The sequence below is a fragment of the Brienomyrus brachyistius genome, chromosome 7, assembly GCF_023856365.1.
Source record: "Brienomyrus brachyistius isolate T26 chromosome 7, BBRACH_0.4, whole genome shotgun sequence".
Taxonomy (NCBI): domain Eukaryota; kingdom Metazoa; phylum Chordata; class Actinopteri; order Osteoglossiformes; family Mormyridae; genus Brienomyrus; species Brienomyrus brachyistius.
In genome coordinates, this window is record NC_064539.1 from 31,637,977 (window position 1) to 31,659,859 (window position 21,883).

Sequence of the window (21,883 nt, forward strand, 5' to 3'; positions counted from 1 at the left end):
ACGCCATGAGGGTGATGGGGACAGAGGGGACGCCATGAGGGTGATGGGGACAGAGGGGACACCATGAGGGTGATGGGGACAGAGGGGACACCATGAGGGTGATGGGGACAGAGGGGACACCATGAGGGTGACAGGGACAGAGGGGACACCATGAGGGTGACGGGGACAGAGGGGACACCATGAGGGTGACGGGGACAGAGGGGACACCATGAGGGTGATGGGGACAGAGGGGACACCATGAGGGTGATGGGGACAGAGGGGACACCATGAGGGTGACAGGGACAGAGGGGACACCATGAGGGTGATGGGGACAGAGGGGACACCATGAGGGTGATGGGGACAGAGGGGACGCCATGAGGGTGACAGGGACAGAGGGGACACCATGAGGGTGATGGGGACAGAGGGGACACCATGAGGGTGATGGGGACAGAGGGGACACCATGAGGGTGGGGTTTCAGTAGTTTAGAGTAACTAGCCTTTTCTAGCTGTGAGGTGACTTTCTCCTGAAATCCACAGAAATGGTCCCATGTGGACCAGGCTCCAGAAGTGTGTCCAAGGCTTGCTGACTGCTGAACCTCGCAGAGTGAAGGACACTCCCCCTTCTGTAGTCATCCTGTTGGAAGCTTCCGTTGGTGAAACCAGAGACGTTAAAAGGACTGACCATCAGAGACTCTGAGGAGGAACATCACATTGAACATGTATGTCATGAATGTGGCAAAGCTTCACATGACTGGACATCTGGCAGTGTCCATCACCATCACCCCTCAAGCAGAGGATTCCACACCTCGACTTCTCTAATCCAGATCCAAAGCCAAAAGCCTCCTCATTTCAAATAATCTACTGGAGAAATATCAAAGCTGACAGATTCATCCATCCACTTTCTGTAACCGCTTCTCTTATTTAGGGTTATGGGGGGGTCTTGGAGCCTGTCAAGCTGATTGGTACTCTGGTCAATAAACATTTACTGTCATCTATTTCCACCACTGTCACAGTATCCAACAGTAGTTGTTTTTTTGTTTATTTGTGCTTATTTACTCAATATTTCCTACTGCTTTGTGGTACATACCAATTTTTTTATACTTCAAATGAAACTAATGCTGAGGGGAGCATCAACATCAACAAACACACTTGGGCCTGATGGCAGTACCACCTGTGGAGATCCCATTGTAATTCCCACCTAGTTCAGACAGGATACCTTCTCTGTGTTTTTTAGCGGAAGACAGCTCCCGTTTTTTAGACATTTCTCTATGTGAAATGGGAACTTGAACTTAGACACACACATGCACCTCTCTCTCTCTCTCTCTCTCTCTCTCTCACACACACACACACACACACACACACAAACATACTCATATCTTTGTGGGGACTGTCCATTAATTTTTAAGGGCAGAACTGAAAAAATTCTCTCAAAATAACATCAGAATAACAGGTTTTTTTCAGACTGAGGGGACGATTTTATTAAATCATGAATTGTCTGCTACATATGAATGAGAGAAATGATAAAAGAGCAGAGCTTCCATTGCCTGGTGCTGAGGTTGATCCTGCCTGCTGGGTAGGAAGCAGGCCACCAGAGCTGGACAGGACATGGACAGAGTACAGGCATCGTCTGAGATGCTGCATGACACTGGAGCACAGTGGCTGTTGGGCCTCTGAGAGCAGAGAAAATAAAAAGGTGCTTTATTTGCCAAAATACAAGTGCAGCTACATCTGAATACTTAATTTCACATACGCCATCATGTTCTCCTTTGGACACACATCCACACACAGGGCAGCTTGGGGTCTGGGTGCAGGGTTAGCCATTTATCAGGCTGTTAAGAGTCTTATTCAAGGGCTCCACATGTGCCTATCGTGCCATGGACAGGATTCAAGCCAGCATCCTTCACAGGCAGAGGGCCTGTCTGCTGTGGCTCACATACAGGAAGACATGACATCCCCCCACTGTAGCCGAGAGGAGAGGAAGAGGAGCGTACACTGTTTGCCCATAGGAGAGGCAGAGGAGCGTACACTGTTTGCCCAGAGGAGAGGCAGAGGAGCGTACACTGTTTGCCCATAGGAGAGGCAGAGGAGCGTACACTGTTTGCCCAGAGGAGAGGCAGAGGAGCGTACACTGTTTGCCCAGAGGAGAGGCAGAGGAGCGTATACTGTTTGCCCAGAGGAGAGGCAGAGGAGCGTACACTGTTTGCCCAGAGGAGAGGCAGAGGAGCGTACACCGTTTGCCCATAGGAGAGGCAGAGGAGCGTACACTGTTTGCCTAAAGGAGAGGAAGAGGAGCGTACACCGTTTGCCCTGAGGAGAGGCAGAGGAGCATACACTGTTTGCCCATAGGAGAGGCAGAGGAGCGTACACTGCTTGCCCAGAGGAGAGGCAGAGGAGCGTACACTGTTTGCCCAGAGGAGAGGCAGAGGAGCGTATACTGTTTGCCCTGAGGAGAGGCAGAGGAGCGTACACTGTTTGCCCATAGGAGAGGCAGAGGAGCGTACACTGTTTGCCCATAGGAGAGGCAGAGGAGCGTACACTGTTTGCCCATAGGAGAGGCAGAGGAGCGTACACTGTTTGCCCTGAGGAGAGGCAGAGGAGCGTACACTTTTTGCCCAGAGGAGAGGCAGAGGAGCGTACACCGTTTGCCCATAGGAGAGGAAGAGGAGCGTACACTGTTTGCCTAAAGGAGAGGAAGAGGAGCGTACACTGTTTGCCCTGAGGAGAGGAAGAGGAGCGTACACTGTTTGCCCATAGGAGAGGCAGAGGAGCGTACACTGTTTGCCCATAGGAGAGGCAGAGGAGCGTACACCGTTTGCCCAGAGGAGAGGCAGAGGAGCGTACACCGTTTGCCCATAGGAGAGGCAGAGGAGCATACAATGTTTGCCTAAAGGAGAGGAAGAGGAGCGTACACCGTTTGCCCTGAGGAGAGGAAGAGGAGCGTACACTGTTTGCCCTGAGGAGAGGAAGAGGAGCGTACACTGTTTGCCCATAGGAGAGGCAGAGGAGCGTACACTGTTTGCCCATAGGAGAGGCAGAGGAGCGTACACTGTTTGCCCATAGGAGAGGCAGAGGAGCGTACACTGTTTGCCCAGAGGAGAGGCAGAGGAGCGTACACCGTTTGCCCATAGGAGAGGCAGAGGAGCATACACTGTTTGCCTAAAGGAGAGGAAGAGGAGCGTACACCGTTTGCCCTGAGGAGAGGAAGAGGAGCGTACACTGTTTGCCCAAAGGAGAGGAAGAGGAGCGTACACTGTTTTCCCAAAAGAGAGGCAGAGGAGCGTACACTGTTTGCCTAAAGGAGAGGAAGAGGAGCGTACACTGTTTGCCCTGAGGAGAGGAAGAGGAGCGTACACTGTTTGCCCATAGGAGAGGCAGAGGAGCGTACACTGTTTGCCCAGAGGAGAGGCAGAGGAGCGTACACCGTTTGCCCATAGGAGAGGCAGAGGAGCATACACTGTTTGCCTAAAGGAGAGGAAGAGGAGCGTACACCGTTTGCCCTGAGGAGAGGAAGAGGAGCGTACACTGTTTGCCCAAAGGAGAGGAAGAGGAGCGTACACTGTTTTCCCAAAAGAGAGGAAGAGGAACGTACACTGTTTGCCCAAAGGAGAGGAAGAGGAGCGTACACTGTTTGCCCAAAGGAGAGGAAGAGGAGCGTACACTGTTTGCCCAAAGGAGAGGAAGAGGAGCGTACACAATTTGCCCTGAGGAGAGGCAGAGGAGCGTTAAGACACACCAGTGCCAGATTGACCTCAGCCAAAACAAACATAAAATAAATATAAAGGAAAATCGCATAAAAGTCAAGAGTAATCTGAGTAGGCCAGAGTGAAGAGGTGAGTTTTGAGCATGGATTTGAATATGGAGAATGAAGTCCATGTACATAGTGCAAGTGAGAGGGTGTTCCAGAGTTTAGGGCCAGCGTACACTGTTTGCCCACTTATTCTGCCCAGAGAAGATGCAGGGCCTGTGGCCTCAGGGAGTACAATGATTCGGAGGAAGCTGAGAAACAGGCTGAATGGGCCCAGATCCAGGTATCTCCAATTTCTTCTTCCAAGAAGCTTCGGAATGACTGACGGGATTCACCGTATTAAAGTTATCAGTGACATCGACTCTTGTGCTGAACCTCGTGCTCAAAGGAAAGAAAATTATATTTAATTGCCTTAATTTGCTTTTAGGAATGAGGGTTTTTCAGGTGTACGGGGCCAACTGCACATTAAAAGGTTCAATGTAAGTGTGACCAAAACAGGATAACAGCACTTAATAATGGTACCTAAGTACACTAATCTCACATAGGCTGTTATTCTTCATTACCATTGCAGCTTTTCTTCCTATTTATCCCAATTTATCAGAGTAGTCCATCAGTTCTTTTAAAAAAACAGCTATTTAAATTAGATGTTGTCAATTCAGTTATTTTTCTTTGCAGAGCCAACGCCAACTCTGCAATGCAGGGTGCAGCATCAGAGCTGTGATGGGCCAGGAAGACACCCTGGAGAGCAGAGCCGACAAAGAATGGCAGAAAGTCACTGCTCCGGAGAGGACGTCTCAGTCACCGGGGCAGGTAGCCGCAGAGCTACCTGACGAAGAGCGTTCAGACTCCGGCGAGAAGGGAGTGGACACAGCTCCGGCTTGGTGTTCCCTCAGCACGCAAATGGCCAGCATTTACCACATTTCATCTGCTGACACGTGGATCATAGTCTGATGCTCCCATACTACCTCCAGTGAGCACTTAGTCATTATCTAACTACCCTTCACTTCATCACATAAGTTGTTTTCAACGTTCCCAAGTTCTCCCACACCACTCCTTTGCTGCGCTCCCTCCACTGGCTTCCTGTAGCTGCCCGCATCAAATTCAAAACACTGATGCTCGCATATAAAGCTAAAAAGGGTCTGGCACCATCCTACCTAAATGACCTCATCACACCCCGCACTGCACCCCGATCTCTCCGATCCTCCAGCACTGCTCGACTGGTCCCACCACCCCTCAAGGCACGAGGACGACACACATCTCGGCTTTTCTCTGTCCTGGCACCTAGTTCGTGGAATGAAATCCCCCTTGGTGTCCGAACAGCGGAAACCTTGGCTGTCTTCAAGCGACAACTCAAAACTTTCCTTTTTCAGAAATACCCAAAGTAGTACTCTGTATTCTTACTCAGCTCTTTTCCTTGTGTGTGTGTATGTGTACAAAAAAGAAAAAAATAATAATTGTTGCAGTTTCTCAACAGAGTATTCAGATAGATGGTATTCATAGCCTGGGTCCTTATTGAGCTAGTATCAGAAAAATTCATCGCAGCGTCTTAAAGCACTTATGCAAGTCGCTCTGGCTAAGGGCGTCTGCCAAATACTGTAAATGTAAATGTAAATAACCAGATTTGAATTTCGATCCATCCATCTCCTGGCTGATTATCCAGATCAGGGAGGTAGGAAGACTTGAATTGTTAATGCAAATATAATAATGCAAATATATATTACTAGAAATTTTACATATGTGATCCCTGAATATCAGAACAAGCTACGTGGCTAAAACTGTCCTACAGAATCATCTTAAGATCACCATCAAATAGTTCCACTTGCCACTTCTCAATCTTTTTTGTAGTTCACACTTAGACTCAGTTCTTACGTTATTCTTTTGCCATTATTTAAGTAAATTGTTTGGTATTAAAGTGTTTGTATAGCTGTTGTTTCCATAACTGTCTCGAGGCTGTTGTACCTCGGCTGGCTCCTTCACAGCTGTATGCTGTCATGTACAGGCAGTCCTCAGGTTATGAACATCCATTCCCTAAGTCTGTCTGAAAGTCGAATGTGGAAGTAAGTCGGAAACATAATAATCAAAAAACTACACATGGTACGGTACTGAACCTTCAGCCGATGACCCGCTGAAGCCCTGCGATGTTTTCACAAGTGTCACAAAGTGTCTGTGTGTTCATAATTATGAACCATCGTATTTAACCCGAATTTCTATAATAGACTTCATGGCAGTCCATTGGTAAGTTTGAGCTGTTGGTAAGTTGGATGTTCCTAACCAGGGGACGGCTTGTATTATTAATGTTACTCTAGTATGACACTATAGTGTCTCCTGTTTTCTGAACCCTTCCATTGAAAGTGCCTCACAATACAAACACTGAGCTCAATCGGAAACAATTCGTACTTTTAATTGCTTACCGAGTGAAACATTTTCAAGCAAATAATCGGACAAAGTTCCTGGGCCTATTGTGATGGCGACTGTCTGAAGCAGTGTTGAAGGTGAGTGAAGTGCATGGTCATGTTTATGCCTGGCTGTCTGTGGACCAGCTGAGTACCTGCCCTCAGAGAAAGACGGCAGCTGATGGTCAGGATTAGCTGTAAGGGATGGATGGAGGGAAAAGGAGACAGAACGACAGGCAGTATCTAATTCTGAAGCTTTACTAGACAAACACACACAGGCAGACACACAATATCCATAATTACAGAGCTTCCATTAATGCTTCTTTTCTGCAGTTCGTCTATCTCTGTTCTTCCTGACGATGGAGGTGGCTGCAGCCAATGGCTGTCCGACTGATGAAGGTTGACACCATTAACTGACGGCCCGAAGTCGTACAATCCACCAGTTAACAGATCGATGGTCAAGAGAGAGACATGAGGGTCAAGTCAGACCTGCCGATATGTCCTGTAGGAGTTCGAGTCTGTGGGCCCGGCCAGCAGGTGCGTTTGGGCCCAGAAGCATCGTTATTCAGCTGACGCTCAATCAACAATTCTGTGCGCAGCGCCACATGCGGAGATATTTATGGACTGGTCATATATAGACATAAGTCATTCTCTCTGACGGGACAGCATCACCTTAAATCTCAGCTAGAGATGCCAGAAGATGCACGACAAACGAGAGCATCCAGGAATAGCTGGAACAACATAGGGCTGGATGGAATTTTCTGGGGCCAGTCAAGGATAGCATAGTGTTTAGGACCTTGCACCAATGTTCTCAGCAGCCTACTTATCCCACACATGGACCCTCTCACTACCTCCATTTCCTGCCGATTTTCCACACTATAGATATTTATGATTAATAGTTAATGCCTAATATTTGTAATACATTATGTCTTGTCTCCTCTTTTCTAGTAAACTAGGCAACGTGCATTTCACTGCACACTGCACTCAGTATAGCTGTGCAGGTGACAAATAAAACTTTGAAGTATGAAAAGTATGAGGACAGGGACACTAGAATATGTTAGTTCTCACATATCCCATCTTCATCTCCTCACACGTAGAGGTGAGAGAGAAGCTCGTCTGAAGTATTTATGGAGGTTGAGGGCCTTACTCAAAATCAACCTTCCAACCACAAGTACACAAATCTGAAGCTTTCGCAAAGCATCACAGACAGGTGCTTCCGGGAGGAAGGTTCACAGTGACATTTGCAGTGCGGCACCGTGGCTCAGAGTTCAGGCCCGTGGACACCCTAGAATGTGATGCACTTTCCCAAGGTCATTGCTGGTTCAAAGACTGCATGGCACAGCAAGGCCGCAACCTGGTTGCTCGCACTGAGGATGGCCTTTGTGTTGCTGCCCTGCACATGGACATTAATCCTGTGTTTGTCAATCGGGGTCACTGTGGAGGAGCAAACAGCATTCTCCTGCTATAGTCTATCCACATTATTAACAGAAGCTTTGCCTTACTGACACCACAGGAACTTCAGGTGGGAACTGCAGGCCCATCCTCTGCCCTCCTGCTCCAGGGTAAGACACCTCCTGTAACAGATATAAAAAGGGTGTATTGTATGACACAAGGAAGAAGAGATCATTGGTGGGGTTAGGGGAAACTAGAATCTGCTACATTTTTCATTTGATGTATAGGAAAGAAGTAAAAACAAATGGTTACTTATTTCTTCCACAGATAAGAAAAAAAACTGATTCACAAGATTATACACTAGACATTTACTGGGCAAACAAATAAGATCCTCTTTTACTCATATAAAGGTGGGGCATGCTTAAAGGGAACAGCAGAACCTCGAAGATTCAGATTTGATGCGACCAGCGGAGGCTCCACATTGCCATAAGATTCTGCATCCTAAGGCATCTGCCGCTACTCTGTTTACACAGTAAGACACCGATTCACCGGCTTAACTTCTTTTGTATTCTGTGTTACAATTTAAATTTCCCCAGACAGCGCATTATATGTGCGATATATTCAATTATGTACAGTGAAGGGAATGCACCATACATCCTTTGGTACGCCCGAGTATTCAAACGTATTAGGAGGAATAATTACGTCATTAACGCGTAGAAGCGGCCCTGCGCAAACACGCACCCGCACGCTCACGCTTCCCAACGGAAAGCCCGCGGTTTAGGGCGCGTGCGCGGCGTTAACGGCACTTAGTTGAAACTGCCGGCTAGTCAGTGGGAAGAGTCTGTACGAGAATCTCTTAAAATATCCAGAGTAACTGTGTAAGTCAATATATTACAATATTATATAAGTACCGAAAATATTGCTGTAACACCTCATTTTAGGTTAACTGTAGGTTAACTGACTTAATTGTGAGTGAAATCTCAAAGCACCGCTTCACGTTTGGTCCAGTTCGGCCCGGTTGGAGCCGGACAGTGTTAAACGGCTCTTCTCGCACACAGGTTCGACGCTGAGGATGACCGGGAGAGCCAGGGCCAGGTCCAGGGGTCGAGCCCGGGGTCCGGAGGGCGCGACTCCGGGCGCGGTGAGCCGCTTGCATGCATGCCACTTGTTTGAACTCAATGTTAAAAGTGAAATTTAAGAGATAAAAATACCACACCAAGGACGAATAACGTTACGGTTTGGTGTCTGCAGCCGCCACCGCAGCAGGTCCCGCCGCAGGAGCCCCAGAGACCAGGGGGCGAGCTGGTAGGCCGAGGGAGGCAGAGGGTGGCACCGGGAGCTCTGGGCACGGAGAGTAAGGAACGGGCGCGACTGAAAGCGGAGAAAAACACCGTAACGGGCAGTTAAAAGTGGAATGGGACACCGCCATGCGGGGGGTTAAAAGCGGAATACAGGCGGTCCCAAGGTTACGAACGATATCCGTTCCCTAAGTTTGTAAGTCGAATTTGTAATCGGAGAAATAATATAGTACATAATTATGATGGTACAGTTAGAGCTGGGCGATATTGCCTAAAACTAAAATCTCCGATTTTTTTTACTTGCACCAAATTTCCAGTTCCGATTTATTTATTTTTTTCTAAATTTATTGATATACATAAAACACAAAGACATATATTATTCTAAAAACATAAGCATGATTTAGAAACGGCAAACATTTACTATTGTTTTCCCTGGTCTTAGTAGATTACACGGAGATTCCATGCGGGCAGTAAATCTTTCAGCCCCTGGTCGAAAAACGTTGCGGAGGAAAAACTTGAGTCCAGTAGTTCGCCACAAAATGCTGAGGTAGTTGACTAAAACAGCACATTCTCCAGCAGCTTTCGCGGCTTTTTTTTCCCACGTGTACTGCTATGTAGACGGGTTAGGGCTACGTCTGTAAAATACTTTCGGCTTGGAAGCTCATATTTGGGTCAATCGATTTTAGAATCTGGACAAACCCGTAATTTTCAAAAGTGCAAATGGGCGTCATATCTTTGGCGATATGAAATATCACCGCATCTATAATTTCTATCCATCCTGGTCGCCTCTTATCGTATGGTACCCAACGCAAAAAGACGCTGCGATTATCTGAATTTTAGCTGGTTTTTGGAAGCTGTCGCTTGCTTACGCTTCTCGCATAGCTAGGCAGTCCGTCCATTCTGGTGCGTGCCTCTGACGGAGATGCTGAAATACGTTTGTTGTGCTGCTAACTGTTTCAAGTCGGTGTCTACCAAACTTAACAGCGGACAGTAGTTTGTTCAGTATCGAACTTAGCGAAACCAAACCACTTCTAAACGAGTGACGCTACCGGTTTTCAAGACGAACTCTGTCGCTACCCCATCTGCGGTGCCTACCCGATTTGGGCGCTCATGCGCACAAAGACAAACAGAACTTTTCTATTAGGACTCTGCCCGATCTGCGTTTTTCTGCTTCGTAAGAAGGGAAACATCATCAAGGAGAACAGTCATCGTGGACAGAACTTGTTTGAGCTTCTCCCATCAGGCAGGCATTTCAGATCAATCTGTATGCTACAAATAGACAAACTTTTTTCAAACTGCTATAGACTTATTGAACTCGTATATCTTCTCAATCTGAAATCGTTTTCATTGATAATGTACAATTAATGTAGGTAGTGTGTAATGACTGTTTACTAAAATGCAATAATAATCTTTACTGCTGTGCAATAATAATCCATCCTGGTTACTTTAATATATATGGCATCTTGCTAATATTTTTATTTATTGTTATATATCTGAACTGTTTGACATTGGAATTTAAATGCAACGTGAGGTTGACATGAGTAATTTCGTTGCGGCTGACAATAAAGTACTTGAAAGTACAATGAGAATAAAGTACTTGAATACATCTATTTTTAAAACCGTGATTTATTTTTTATATGTAGACTATAACAACACATGCAATGGTTAAATACTACTTTGTACAATGGGAACTGAAACAAGAAGTGCTATGTGACCTAATCGACGTGATCTCAGTGATAAACAATTAACGTTTATAACGAGGAGTATGACAAGCTTAATTCAGCCCTTGAAACAACGCACAATGACTATTTAATAATATTAACATTAAGGTCAACTACTATGGTATTGAAACGAAAATACTGTACTGCCAGTTGTGTATCAGCATGTGCAGTTGGGATTGATCCGTGCCGTGAAACAAAATGTGTGTGTGTGTGTGTGCGTATGTGCGTATGTGTGTGTATATATATATATATATATATATATATATATATATATATATATGTACACACATATATGCATAGCGCATGCAGAATGTGTTATTACATACATATTGAATGAATACGTCATCGCTCACTTTACGGTGCTGCCCAATCTGTTTAAAGCATGCATTAACGCATTACGGCATGCTAGGCTTTCTATACGCCTGCGTGCGCAAATCGGGTAGCCACGCAGATTGGGTAATGACAAGCTCATTACTTGTTAACTCGTGTGCTGCCATTTTTCTATTGTCTGCTGGTCTCTGCGGGAAGCCTTGACAGCGGTCTGGTTTGCTATAATTTAATGTATCACGAAATTTATTTAAAACGTGTAAAATATTTTGTGAGCGTCATTTACTCAGTTGCATTAACCTGGAACTACAATAAATCGTTTTTCATTTTGCGCATTGTCTTAAATAAAAAATTTGAATTAATTGATAAAATCGATTTATCGCCCAGCTCTAGGTACAGTAAGAGTATGGTCATGTACCTCAAGCCGACATAAAGCCCATGTTGCGCGCTGTTTTGATGAGTGTCTCAAAGCAGTGTGTGCGTTCCTTAATAAAACTCATTGTATTTAACCCGAATTTGGCAGTGTTTTCCTAAGTACAAGCTGTTTGTAATTTGGTCGTTTAATCCAGGTACTGCCTGTAAAATGTAATGGGCTGGGGAGGGGGGGGGTTTGTTAAAAGTGGAGTAAAACAATATGGGGATTAAATGCTGGGTAAGATTACAATGTGGGGTTTAAAGTGCCTTGATAGACTATTGTTGGGGGAGGGTTTAAAAGCAGAGCACGATACCGTATTAGGAGGGTAGGCTTATATTGAGGAGCTGCTGGGCTGTATAGGTTTGTTAGGGTTCTCCCTCACCCGGACCTTACACCCCCATCTTGCGTCATGTTCTCATATAGCCTTCTCCCAGATATCTGCTGGCTTCCAGCAGGTGAAGATAGGCGAACGAGGGGGCCGGAGGCGGGACTTCCATGACACCGGGATCAATACCCGGCAGGCCATGGAACATGTGAGGGAGTCCAAGACTGGTAGGTGTGCTTGGAATTGGGTGGGGAACACCTTCACAAAGAAGCCACTTCAGTCAACCTTTCTGTATGTCCTTTGGATCGTAGGGAGCTAAGCCAGGGCACACTGACGCATTCTGGTTCTGTACGAGACGCTCTGTATTGATCATGCGTCAGCCTGCAGAACCTAACCGTGTCCACATGTCCCTCAGCTCTCAAGTAATTAGACCCTGTTGTTTTTGCTCTGTATTAATACAGAGATGCCTGCATCAGTTAAAATAATCCAGCAAATCAGCTTCTACACAAAATAAAGTCTTTAGGGAACCTGGCAAATGTACATGTATGTCTAAGAGAGACGGGGAGCTCCGGTTTTTCGGAGCTTTTATTTCATCTGTCAGTTCAATTACTCAGTTGGAGACTCGAGTCTGACTTACCCAAACACTGACTCAAGCAAGTGACAAATAAGCCAGAGGCTGTGAAGGAACCTAAAGTAAACTGCTGTTGGACAGACAGATCGGCTGTAGTGTGACTCACAAATCTGCATCTAGGTTTTGTTTTGCCATGCTGAATCATTGAGTCATAGTTTTAAGGGAAAATCATCTGTCCACTTAGTCATTTGTGTGACTAGGGAGAGTAATTACATATTCGACAATCTATTCGCCGTCCCCCAGGTAACTTTGAGTCATTTGCCAGGTAAGAATTCAGTGTAACATACATCTTTCCCCCAGATAAAATCAATCATTAGGTGCATAGGAATTCAGCATGACACATCAGATTCTCTGCCCCACCCCCAGGTAAAAAATGTTGATAGATAAGAATTAGGGCTGCACGATATATTGTTGCAGCACTGATGTTGTGATGTGCGTATGCGCACTAATCATATGGCAGGATGTGCAACGTCAAGTAAGGCAAGTAAATCAAGAATGTCTTCCTACAATTTTTTTGCTCCTACAAAATGACAACTCGTGCGGTTCACATTTTCCATGACTAATCTACAAAAGAAGTCTGATTATAAATTATTCTGTGTATTCAGGTTTTTGGATGCAGAGTTTGTTGCTAGTGAGTGACATGCAGACTCGGCATGCACAGCAGAACACCAATCCCAATCTTGAAAGAGCTGTACAATGTGATGTATTAATATTGACATTGCATGTTATGCACACAACGGATTGGGATGCAACAGAATACAAGCAATGGCGGTGTGTATTCAGAATACAAAAATTAAGCATCTGTATTGAGTCCATGTAACATTTTGAAGAGAATATTTATAATTTAGGTAGAATAGATCCGCTGTAATAACAATGTAAAAAAAGTGGAAATCTTTTTAATATATACCTGTTTTTTTTAAATCATGTACACACGATTTCCTTGTTCCTTCCAATGCATCAAAATTAGTTTGCATCGAAAGAGTCCACATCTAATTTAAAGAAACATATAAGATAAGTGACACTTTCAAATTGAAACTCAACCTAGCCAGTGATTCACAGGTCCATTCAGGAGCAACCCAAACTCTCCCTGTGCTTTAATTCGACTCGATCAAAACTGTGAAAAGGCAAAAAGGTACCCGGCCCGCTTTTTTCTATAAAGTGTACTTGGTGCAGATTCATTTATGTATCCTATGGACTAGGTAGAACTGTTACATTTTTGTCAAGAACAGAATGCCTTTATCACACAAGTCAAAGTAATTAGCAAATTTACCACCCGGAAGTAGTTTCATTACAAAAACAAACAAATATTGCAGCACAGCTGTTTTACACATGCCTTTTTAGTGTGTATTCTCAAAGTGTCTTTTACTTTTTAATGTTCTGCAACTGAATACATTTCCTGAATTAATTTAAGCCATTTTCAACATGAAATGGACCGCGGTAGTCGGCTGGATTGTTATGCTGAAACAAAAACTGGCAAGCTATGCAATTTTAATGATCGTATTAAGATAATGGAATACAGACACTCCTCTACTTACAAACTTTTAACTTACGAACTCTCAGACATACAAACAAAGAGGACTGTAACTCTAAATTGTGTTCACCAGACTCCCATTTCCTGTCTGCAACAATTTTTTTTCTGCATGCCAATTCCGCCTAGTACAACTTCTGCCTGCTACTCCCGCCGCGCAGCAGCTTGGCATGCGTACTCCCAGGATCCTAGTTCTTTGTCATTATTTCATGGGGACGATATTGAGCAAAAGCAAGTGATTTGTCGGCGCAGCTTTTGTCTGTCGAGCAACTTATTTGACACACATTATTGGTAAATAAGTTCTGTTTGGCTATAGTTTATTTTGGGTAAATTTTCTCATTTTTCATTTTACATATAACAAAAACAAATTCAAAATAGTCCAAGTAAGAATTCAGCGTTACACCCTTGAGACGCTATGCCCTGCTTCCAGGTGTCTCCGGGTCCCCCATCGAGCTGAGGGCCAACTTCTTCCGCCTCGTGTCCCGCCCACAGTGGGTGCTGTACCAGTACCATGTAGATTTCAACCCCCCGATGGAATCACGGCGCCTGCGATCTGCCCTGCTCTTCCAGCACGAAGAGGCACTGGGTTCCGCACGCACCTTTGACGGTGCTGCCCTCTTCCTACCCCGTCGCCTCCAGACGGTAACTCTGGCTGTCCCTGTGGCTGCCCTCTTACCTAGTGCTGGCCCTGGCTGGCCAGTTTTTCTGTGGCTGGTTATAGTATCGACAGTAAATGCAGGTGTCTGGTGCAGTACTGCGCAGGTTAATGTGATGCACTCTGCTGATATGCCACCACAGTGGTCATATGGATACTCTGGTGCTTGGGCTTAGCTTCTCCTCTCCGCCATGCTCATGGTCCCCCCCCCCCCCCCCCCCCCCCCCGTGGTGCTGACCCTCCAAATGTCGTGCAGGAGACGATCCTTTTCAGTGAGACCAAGCATGGCGAGAAGGTGAAGATCACAGTCACTCTGACCAACGAGCTGCCCCCCACCTCCCCAGTCTGCCTCCAGTTCTACAACATCATCTTCAGGCGGTGGGTTGCAAAACCCAATGTACAGACCTCATATCCTCTTCTCATTTTATGTTTAGCAGAGGCTCAGGGAGCGGGCTCAGCCAGTCCCTGGAGCAGTTGTGGTTAAGTGCCTTGCTCAAGGGTACAACTATGACATTACTCTGCCAGTAAAGGGAATTGAACCTGCACCCTTCTGATCTTAGATCTCCCACCCCAGAGAGCCAAACAGAACTGGACACTTTCCCATACGATACTGCAAGAGGCAAATTTTGATGATAGTATTGGTGTCAGGTAGGACATGTTGTGGACTACTCATGCTCTTCCTGCAGGATCCTGAGAATCCTGAACATGCAGCAGATCGGCCGGCATTACTACAACCCGCAGGACCCCCTGAACATCCCGCAGCACAGGTCAGCAGGCAGAATGGAGGGTATGAGCTTTGGCAAGTGGCCTAAAACGGACGGACGATGACACACTTGGTCCTTGTGCACGGGCTTGTGTTTTAGGCTGACCATCTGGCCCGGCTTCACCACCACCATCCTGCAATATGAGTCGAGTATCATGCTGTCTATGGATGTCAGCCACAAGGTTCTGCGCAGCGAGACTGTCCTCAGCTTCATGGCCAGCCTGCGGCAGCAGTCTGGGCCTCAGCGCTTCGCCGAGGTCTGCACACGCGAGCTGGTGGGGCTCGGTGTGCTCACCAAGTAAGCCTTTCACTGACCTGGGATCAGCCGCTCTCTGTTTGCAGAAGCTTGATGGGCTGTGAGCTTAAATAGCATTCAAGTCTATGCCTCCCACCTTGTCCAGTCTGATGTTACATACTGACCCTGCCATAGTCGTTGGTGCTTCAGTTCCCTCATGCAAGCTTTGTATCTTTGCCATAGTGATACTAAGTGATAGACTGAAAATGCCAGGGATTTATTTGCCCTAAAACTACCAGGTAGTTGAGTCTAGTCCGGTGTGGTTCAGGAGTCCGCCAAGGCGTTACATTGAGTCTGGCTGCCTTTGGCCCTGTGAACTTCCACTATACCTGCCTGACATAAAGCTATGTCTGTCCCTCTCTGTAAATGGTGTGCATAGGAATCTGTACTGCAAAGTAGCCAGAGAGCAGAGCTCTGATCTCGCTGTGAGCCTGGTGATATAGGTACTTAGCTGGGGCTTGTCCTTCTCTGACCAGATACAACAATAAAATGTATAGGATCGACGACATTGCGTGGGACCAGACCCCCACCAACACTTTCAAGAGGGGGGACACTGACATCTCCTTCAAGGACTACTACCGGATGGTGAGAGATCTGAGACCCATCGAGGCATCAGCCATACTGGAACATTATGGAAATCGTTTGAGTGGTGTTTCTGAAGGGCTGCTCGGTATGCTGATCTTGAAGTTTTATTAAATGCTGGTCTAAGAGCTGGCTGTCGCAGTAGAGCAGCCGTGCAGTACGTCCCTTTGATCTAGCTGTACTGATTTAATTCAGATGAATTGGTTTTTCAGTGGTTTTACATTGGTTACATTACTTACTGATCTGGGAAACTGGGTTTTGTTCTTGTATTATTTCTAGGATTTTATGTACTGCAAACATCCTCAAGGGTAATTTTAAAATAGCAATTTTAGACCTATTTTAGGTAAATATATATACCGAGCTGGGGGTCGTGGTTAATATTCCTAGAAAAAGCTCAGAATTTCTGAGATTAAAGTTGTAAATTTGTAAAAAAAACTGAGTTGTAAAAAAACTCAGATATTCTGAGATTGTAGAGTCACAAATTTGTGAGGGGGGAAAAAAACAGTAATAAATTTAGGGAACTCAGGTGTCCCCCCACAGTCCAAAGACATGCTGAGGCTAATTGGAGTTACTAAATTGCCTGTGGTAGTGCATGTGTGAGTGACTGGTGTGTGTGTGCCCTGTCATGGGCTGGCCACCCATCCTGGGTTGTTCCCTGCCTCGTGCCCATTGCTTCCGGGATAGGCTCCGGACCCCCCATGACCCAGAAGGATAAGCGGTTTGGAAAATGGACGGATGGATAAATTTGGATGTTCTGTTGATCTCAAATGCTGTTGGAACTTGCTTTTGTTTGTGACTTTAACTGTCTGGCTGCCATTACAGTTACAGGACTCCCCCATTTAATGTCCCCATTGCGTTACATAAAACAGGACGGTAAAAGATTTGGACGTTGATCGAATATTATCACCTCAGTCACTTAAAAAGTTCAGGCTACTATGGCCTGCTGTACTGCAAGGTGCTGTATTCTTACAATAAGCAAACAAACAAACACCATTTTTTTGTAGTAGGGGTGGGTGATATGACCTATATTATGGTATTTTAGTTTTTGGGCGGTGATAGTAATGTATCACGGAATTATTTTTTTCCAAGTTTTGGGAGGAGTGGCATGTCCTGTCCTTTATGTAAATTTAAAAAAATCGTAATATATTAACTGGGATGTAAACTTTGGTCAGCTGGCTGGTGTGAGATTTCAGTTAGAGACAAGTTTGCACACACATGCACACGCATTTACATGTATGTAAGTAAGAGTTGTATTGCCTTGAAAATACTCTGTAGGGTTTGCAAACTACCTCAACGCTTTAGATATTCCATTATGTATCTAAAATTAAGTATAATATAGATTTGCGTGTTATTACTGCCCTTTCTATAATATAGACTTGCGTAAGAGTTACTGGCGTTTCTATAATATAGATTTGCGTGAGTTATTACTGCCATTTCTTGTGCATTTCGGTTCATAACTCACTGAAATCTTATTTAGAAACATGAAAAAAACACTGATTATATCCGTAATCTGTCTTCTTTTCAAAACGTCCATTATCGGAAGGATTAACATTTTTAAACTTAGGTTAAATAGACGAAGTAAACCATGTCACATTTCTTTGTTTTAACTGCATCGGGGGCGTGTAGTAAGATTGCTATTTGCCTTCTAAATAGCTGCATTACCGTGTATTCAAATCGCATTTGCATGGTAATTTGATGAACAACGCAACGGTGATCCAGATACATCCCCATCAACGCCATAAAAGGGCGGGAGGATGTGTGAATGGCTCATTCATACACATGAGAGCTCCTACATATTCAATGAAAGGAGCCAGAAATAGTGAAATAGCTTTTCCTTATCTATCCAACTGAATGTTGCAACTACACCATTTAGTCATGGTGTGTTGCAACTACACCATTTAGTCATGTAGCCAAGACTTTGGTGATCAGATATCTGGGATCAAAACTAACTGCCCCCATTGCTTATTATGTTTTTGCAAGTGTTCCAAACTGCATTTTGCAATGTCTATACTTTGATGTCAGATTAAAACCTTCACATAAATCTGGCATATTTACAAAGTACACTAAGATTAAGATGTGTTTAATGCCAAAACAGATATATAACAAATAAACTTAATTCATGGCAAATAAATTATGATGTGACCATGCCCCGGGTAGTGAAAGTGTGTTCCCTACCCCTGGACCCCAGACGTTTAAAGGATAGTGCAATTCAGTTATATAGGAAGTGGCATGTTTCATGACCATGGAAAATTTTAGCAATATTTTACTTGTCAAATAAAAGAAAGCGAAGTAAACTCAGAATTTCTTATGAATTCAACACTATAATCTGACTACTCATCTTTTTGTCGAATTTGTGAGATTTTCTCTGATTTATCATGTATATATATTTTTAAGTACATTGGCCCTAATATGTTGTCGTGGGGATCAGGCTTATGACTGGCTGAAAGGGCCGCTCAGTTTTCATGTGAGACCTTAATGCTGAGCCCCAGTTTGGTCGATGCGAGGCTCATCCTGTCCTTACAGCAATATGGCCTGGAGGTCTCAGATGACAACCAGGTTCTGCTGGTTAGCAATGTGAAGAGGCTGGGGCCATCAGGTCAGCCGCCGCCAGGCCCGGCGCTGCTGGTCCCCGAGTTCTGCTACATGACAGGTAAGTGCCTCCGCCCCTAAGACCTGACCCCACACACACACACACACACTGCACTTTCCACTTTTACATCTCCTCAGGTCTGACAGACAAGATGCGCAACGACTACAACATCATGAAGGACCTGGCATCTCACACTCGACTGACCCCCGAGCAGCGTGAGAGCCGCCTCACCCGCTTTATCGGCAACATCCACAGGTTTGGACCCCGTCCCCATGTCTTCATCTCCATCCTCTTGCTCCCCGGCCCAGTCTGGTCACCCCTTTCCCATTGTCCCCATCTGGCTGCCTAACCTGTCCCCTTGCTCGCCGCCTGTGCACCAACCCTAACAGCTGCCCCCTTTCGCAGGAGTGCGGATGCCCAGAAGGAACTTGGCAACTGGGGACTGAACTTCGACAACAAGCTACTAGAACTGCGGTCTCGTGTGCTGCCAGCTGAGAGGATCATGCAGGGCTCCAGGACGGTGAGTGGGGTGGACGGGCGTCCTTCCTACCTTGTCCTGTAGCACTTGTGGGTAAAGCCAGGGTCTCGTCTGCAAGCTGTCTGAAGATCTGTCTCACTGAGCCTGATTTAAAAGTGGAAGTGGCCTGTATGGTAAAACACCCATAAGTCTGGGGAACCTGATGGGATAACTGGTTTTTGGTGGACTGCTAAAGGACAAGATACCATGGGAGCCCCCTGAGACTAACTGGGCATGACTGACTAGTTAATGATGGCTCTGCTCCTTACAGTACGAGTATAACCCCTGGGCTGCCGATTGGTCCAAAGAGATGAGGGGCTTGTCACTGATTAACTCGCGTCCGCTGGAGAATTGGATGCTGTTCTACGCATCGCGGAACTACGAACAGGCACAGGCGCTGCTGCAGACCCTGGGCCGTGTGTCCGGCCCGCTGGGGATTCGCGTGCAGCGTGCTGTCATGTGAGAGCTGGGCTGCCGTGCTCCATTTAATATTTCTGTGGTGCTTTATGGTCACAACAGGGATGGGTCTCATCTGCATACTGTAATTGGACCTTTGCAGGATTGAGTATGAGGATAGACAGGACTCCCTGTTGAGGGCCTTGCAGCAGAATGTCGGCCCTGGAACGCAGATGGTGAGTCTGACAGGCATGTCTGGCTAAGTCTTGACTGCAACATGTTGGTGGAAAGGGGAATTGGAAGACATGGTATTCATTTGAGCTAGGTTGGTATCAACACTTCACTATCTGTCACTTACATGTGTTCTGCTATTCCCCTCTCCTCCTGTAGGTGGTGTGCATTCTAACCACCAACCGCAAGGACAAGTATGATTGTGTGAAGAAGTACCTGTGTGTGGAGTGCCCCACCCCCAGCCAGTGTGTGTTGGCTCGCACCTTGAGTCGGCCCCAAGCCCTCATGACCATAGCCACCAAGATTGCTCTGCAGATTAACTGCAAGATGGGTGGGGAGCTCTGGAGCGTGGAGATTCCAGTGGGTTTGTCCTTCGTGGGGGGGTTGTAGCTCGGGCCAGGGTTACACTGAGCCCATATCAGGGGAATGGTTTTAGAACTGGTAACAGTGAGCTTGGCTGCACTCAACCCTGACCTCTGCTTTGGCAGCTGAAGCAGCTTATGGTGGTCGGCATCGACTGTTACCATGACATCTCGGCGGGGAAGAGGTCCATTGGGGCACTAGTTGCTAGCCTTAACCCAGGGATGTCACGGTAAGACCCCATGTTATTCCCATTCTGTTTGTCTGTCTGTCAGTCAGTCACTCAAATTGCTCGTCTCGCTCACAGGTGGTTCTCCAAGTGTGTCCTTCAGAGCCGAGGTCAGGAGATCATGGACAGCCTAAAGGGGGCACTGGAAGGCAAGCAGATGGGATTGGGGGACTGGGGATGAATGAAGCCATGCTTGGGGTTCTGCTCACACCCATTGGCTTATCAGTTGGCCTTTCTACCCCGCTCACACCCATTGGCTTATCAGTAAGCCCCCGGGTCTCACTTCGTATTCCAGCTCTTGCTCTGACTCCCTTTGGATGCAGGTGCCTTGGTTGCCTGGAGGAGGTACAATGACGGGCTGCCGGCACGCATCATGGTGTACCGTGATGGCGTGGGCGATGGCATGCTGCAGAGCGTCGCGGACTACGAGGTGGCACAAATCCTTGAGTGCCTCAGAGCCGTGGGTACTGACTACAAGTGAGTAACAGAGGCAGCTGGGTTCCAGAAGGGGGTGGGGCTGTGAATGGATGATAGGCAGAAAGCTGGTGTCTGTCTGAGCAGCTGGAGGCCTCAGGCTCAGTGCTCTGGGTGCAGGAATAGCAGGGGTCCCGTGGTATTTGGAGATGCTCTTTCTGCAGTAATCAGTGACGCGACCATGTGCACGCAGGCCCAGACTGACTGTGGTGGTGGTGAAGAAACGTGTGAGCACACGCTTCTTTGCCCGTATCGACGGGAAACTGGCCAACCCACCGCCAGGGACTGTGGTTGACATTGAAGTGACCCGACCAGAGTGGTGAGAGGATGTCAGAGGAGGGTGGGAGGGGGTGGAGAGCGGCGCTGCTGGGGCAGGGAGATAACGTCTACATGTATGTCAGGTACGACTTTTTCATCGTGAGCCAAGCAGTGCGCATGGGCAGCGTGGCCCCCACCCACTACAATGTAGTGTACGACTCCAGTGGACTCAAGCCCGACCACATGCAGCGACTTACCTACAAACTCTGCCACATGTACTACAACTGGCAGGTAGGTTCTGCACCACCCCTATCTACATGGGTCTTTCGCAAGATCCTGTCTCCTAACTGTGGTGCCCCCTGCTGCTGTTATAGGGGATTATCCGTGTGCCGGCCCCGTGCCAATATGCCCACAAGCTGGCCTTCCTGGTGGGTCAGTCTCTCCACCGTGAACCCAGCTCCAATTTGGACGACCTGCTGTTCTACCTCTAGGGGGAGGTGCTGCCACTGGTGCCAAAGTGTTCAAGCTTGTTTCTGTGTGAAGTGCCTTTTCTGCATTAGGGGAAAGTGATTTTTGCAACCTGATTGTCATCATGATGTTCAGCTGGCAAACCTTAGATCAGGTTGTAGATTTCTGAAAGGTAAGGTAACACTGGATTTTTGCCCAGTGCAAAAGTTTGAAAATGATTTCAGTTTAATTGTATGTTTATTTTTATGACTGATGCATTTCTGTTATCTGGGCTGTGTTATATTTAATAAAGAGCCCCTGTTACCTGCTTT

At 46.4% G+C, this 21,883-nt stretch overlaps 1 protein-coding gene across 1 annotated transcript; it reads left to right on the plus strand.

Moving 5' to 3' along the window:
• The first annotated feature begins 8,248 nt into the window (after positions 1–8,248).
• On the plus strand, positions 8,249–21,880 carry piwil1 (piwi-like RNA-mediated gene silencing 1). Its single transcript, XM_049020139.1, has 21 exons — positions 8,249–8,387; positions 8,568–8,650; positions 8,761–8,863; positions 11,694–11,822; positions 14,185–14,396; positions 14,666–14,787; positions 15,096–15,176; positions 15,273–15,470; positions 15,944–16,052; positions 18,573–18,699; positions 18,777–18,894; positions 19,045–19,159; positions 19,428–19,615; positions 19,716–19,788; positions 19,943–20,143; positions 20,272–20,375; positions 20,451–20,521; positions 20,696–20,849; positions 21,040–21,165; positions 21,248–21,395; positions 21,479–21,880. Exons 2-21 carry the CDS (start codon positions 8,582–8,584, stop codon positions 21,593–21,595), a joined length of 2,565 nt encoding a protein of 854 aa, XP_048876096.1. The 5' UTR covers positions 8,249–8,387; positions 8,568–8,581; the 3' UTR covers positions 21,596–21,880.
• Positions 21,881–21,883: the final 3 nt, after the last annotated feature.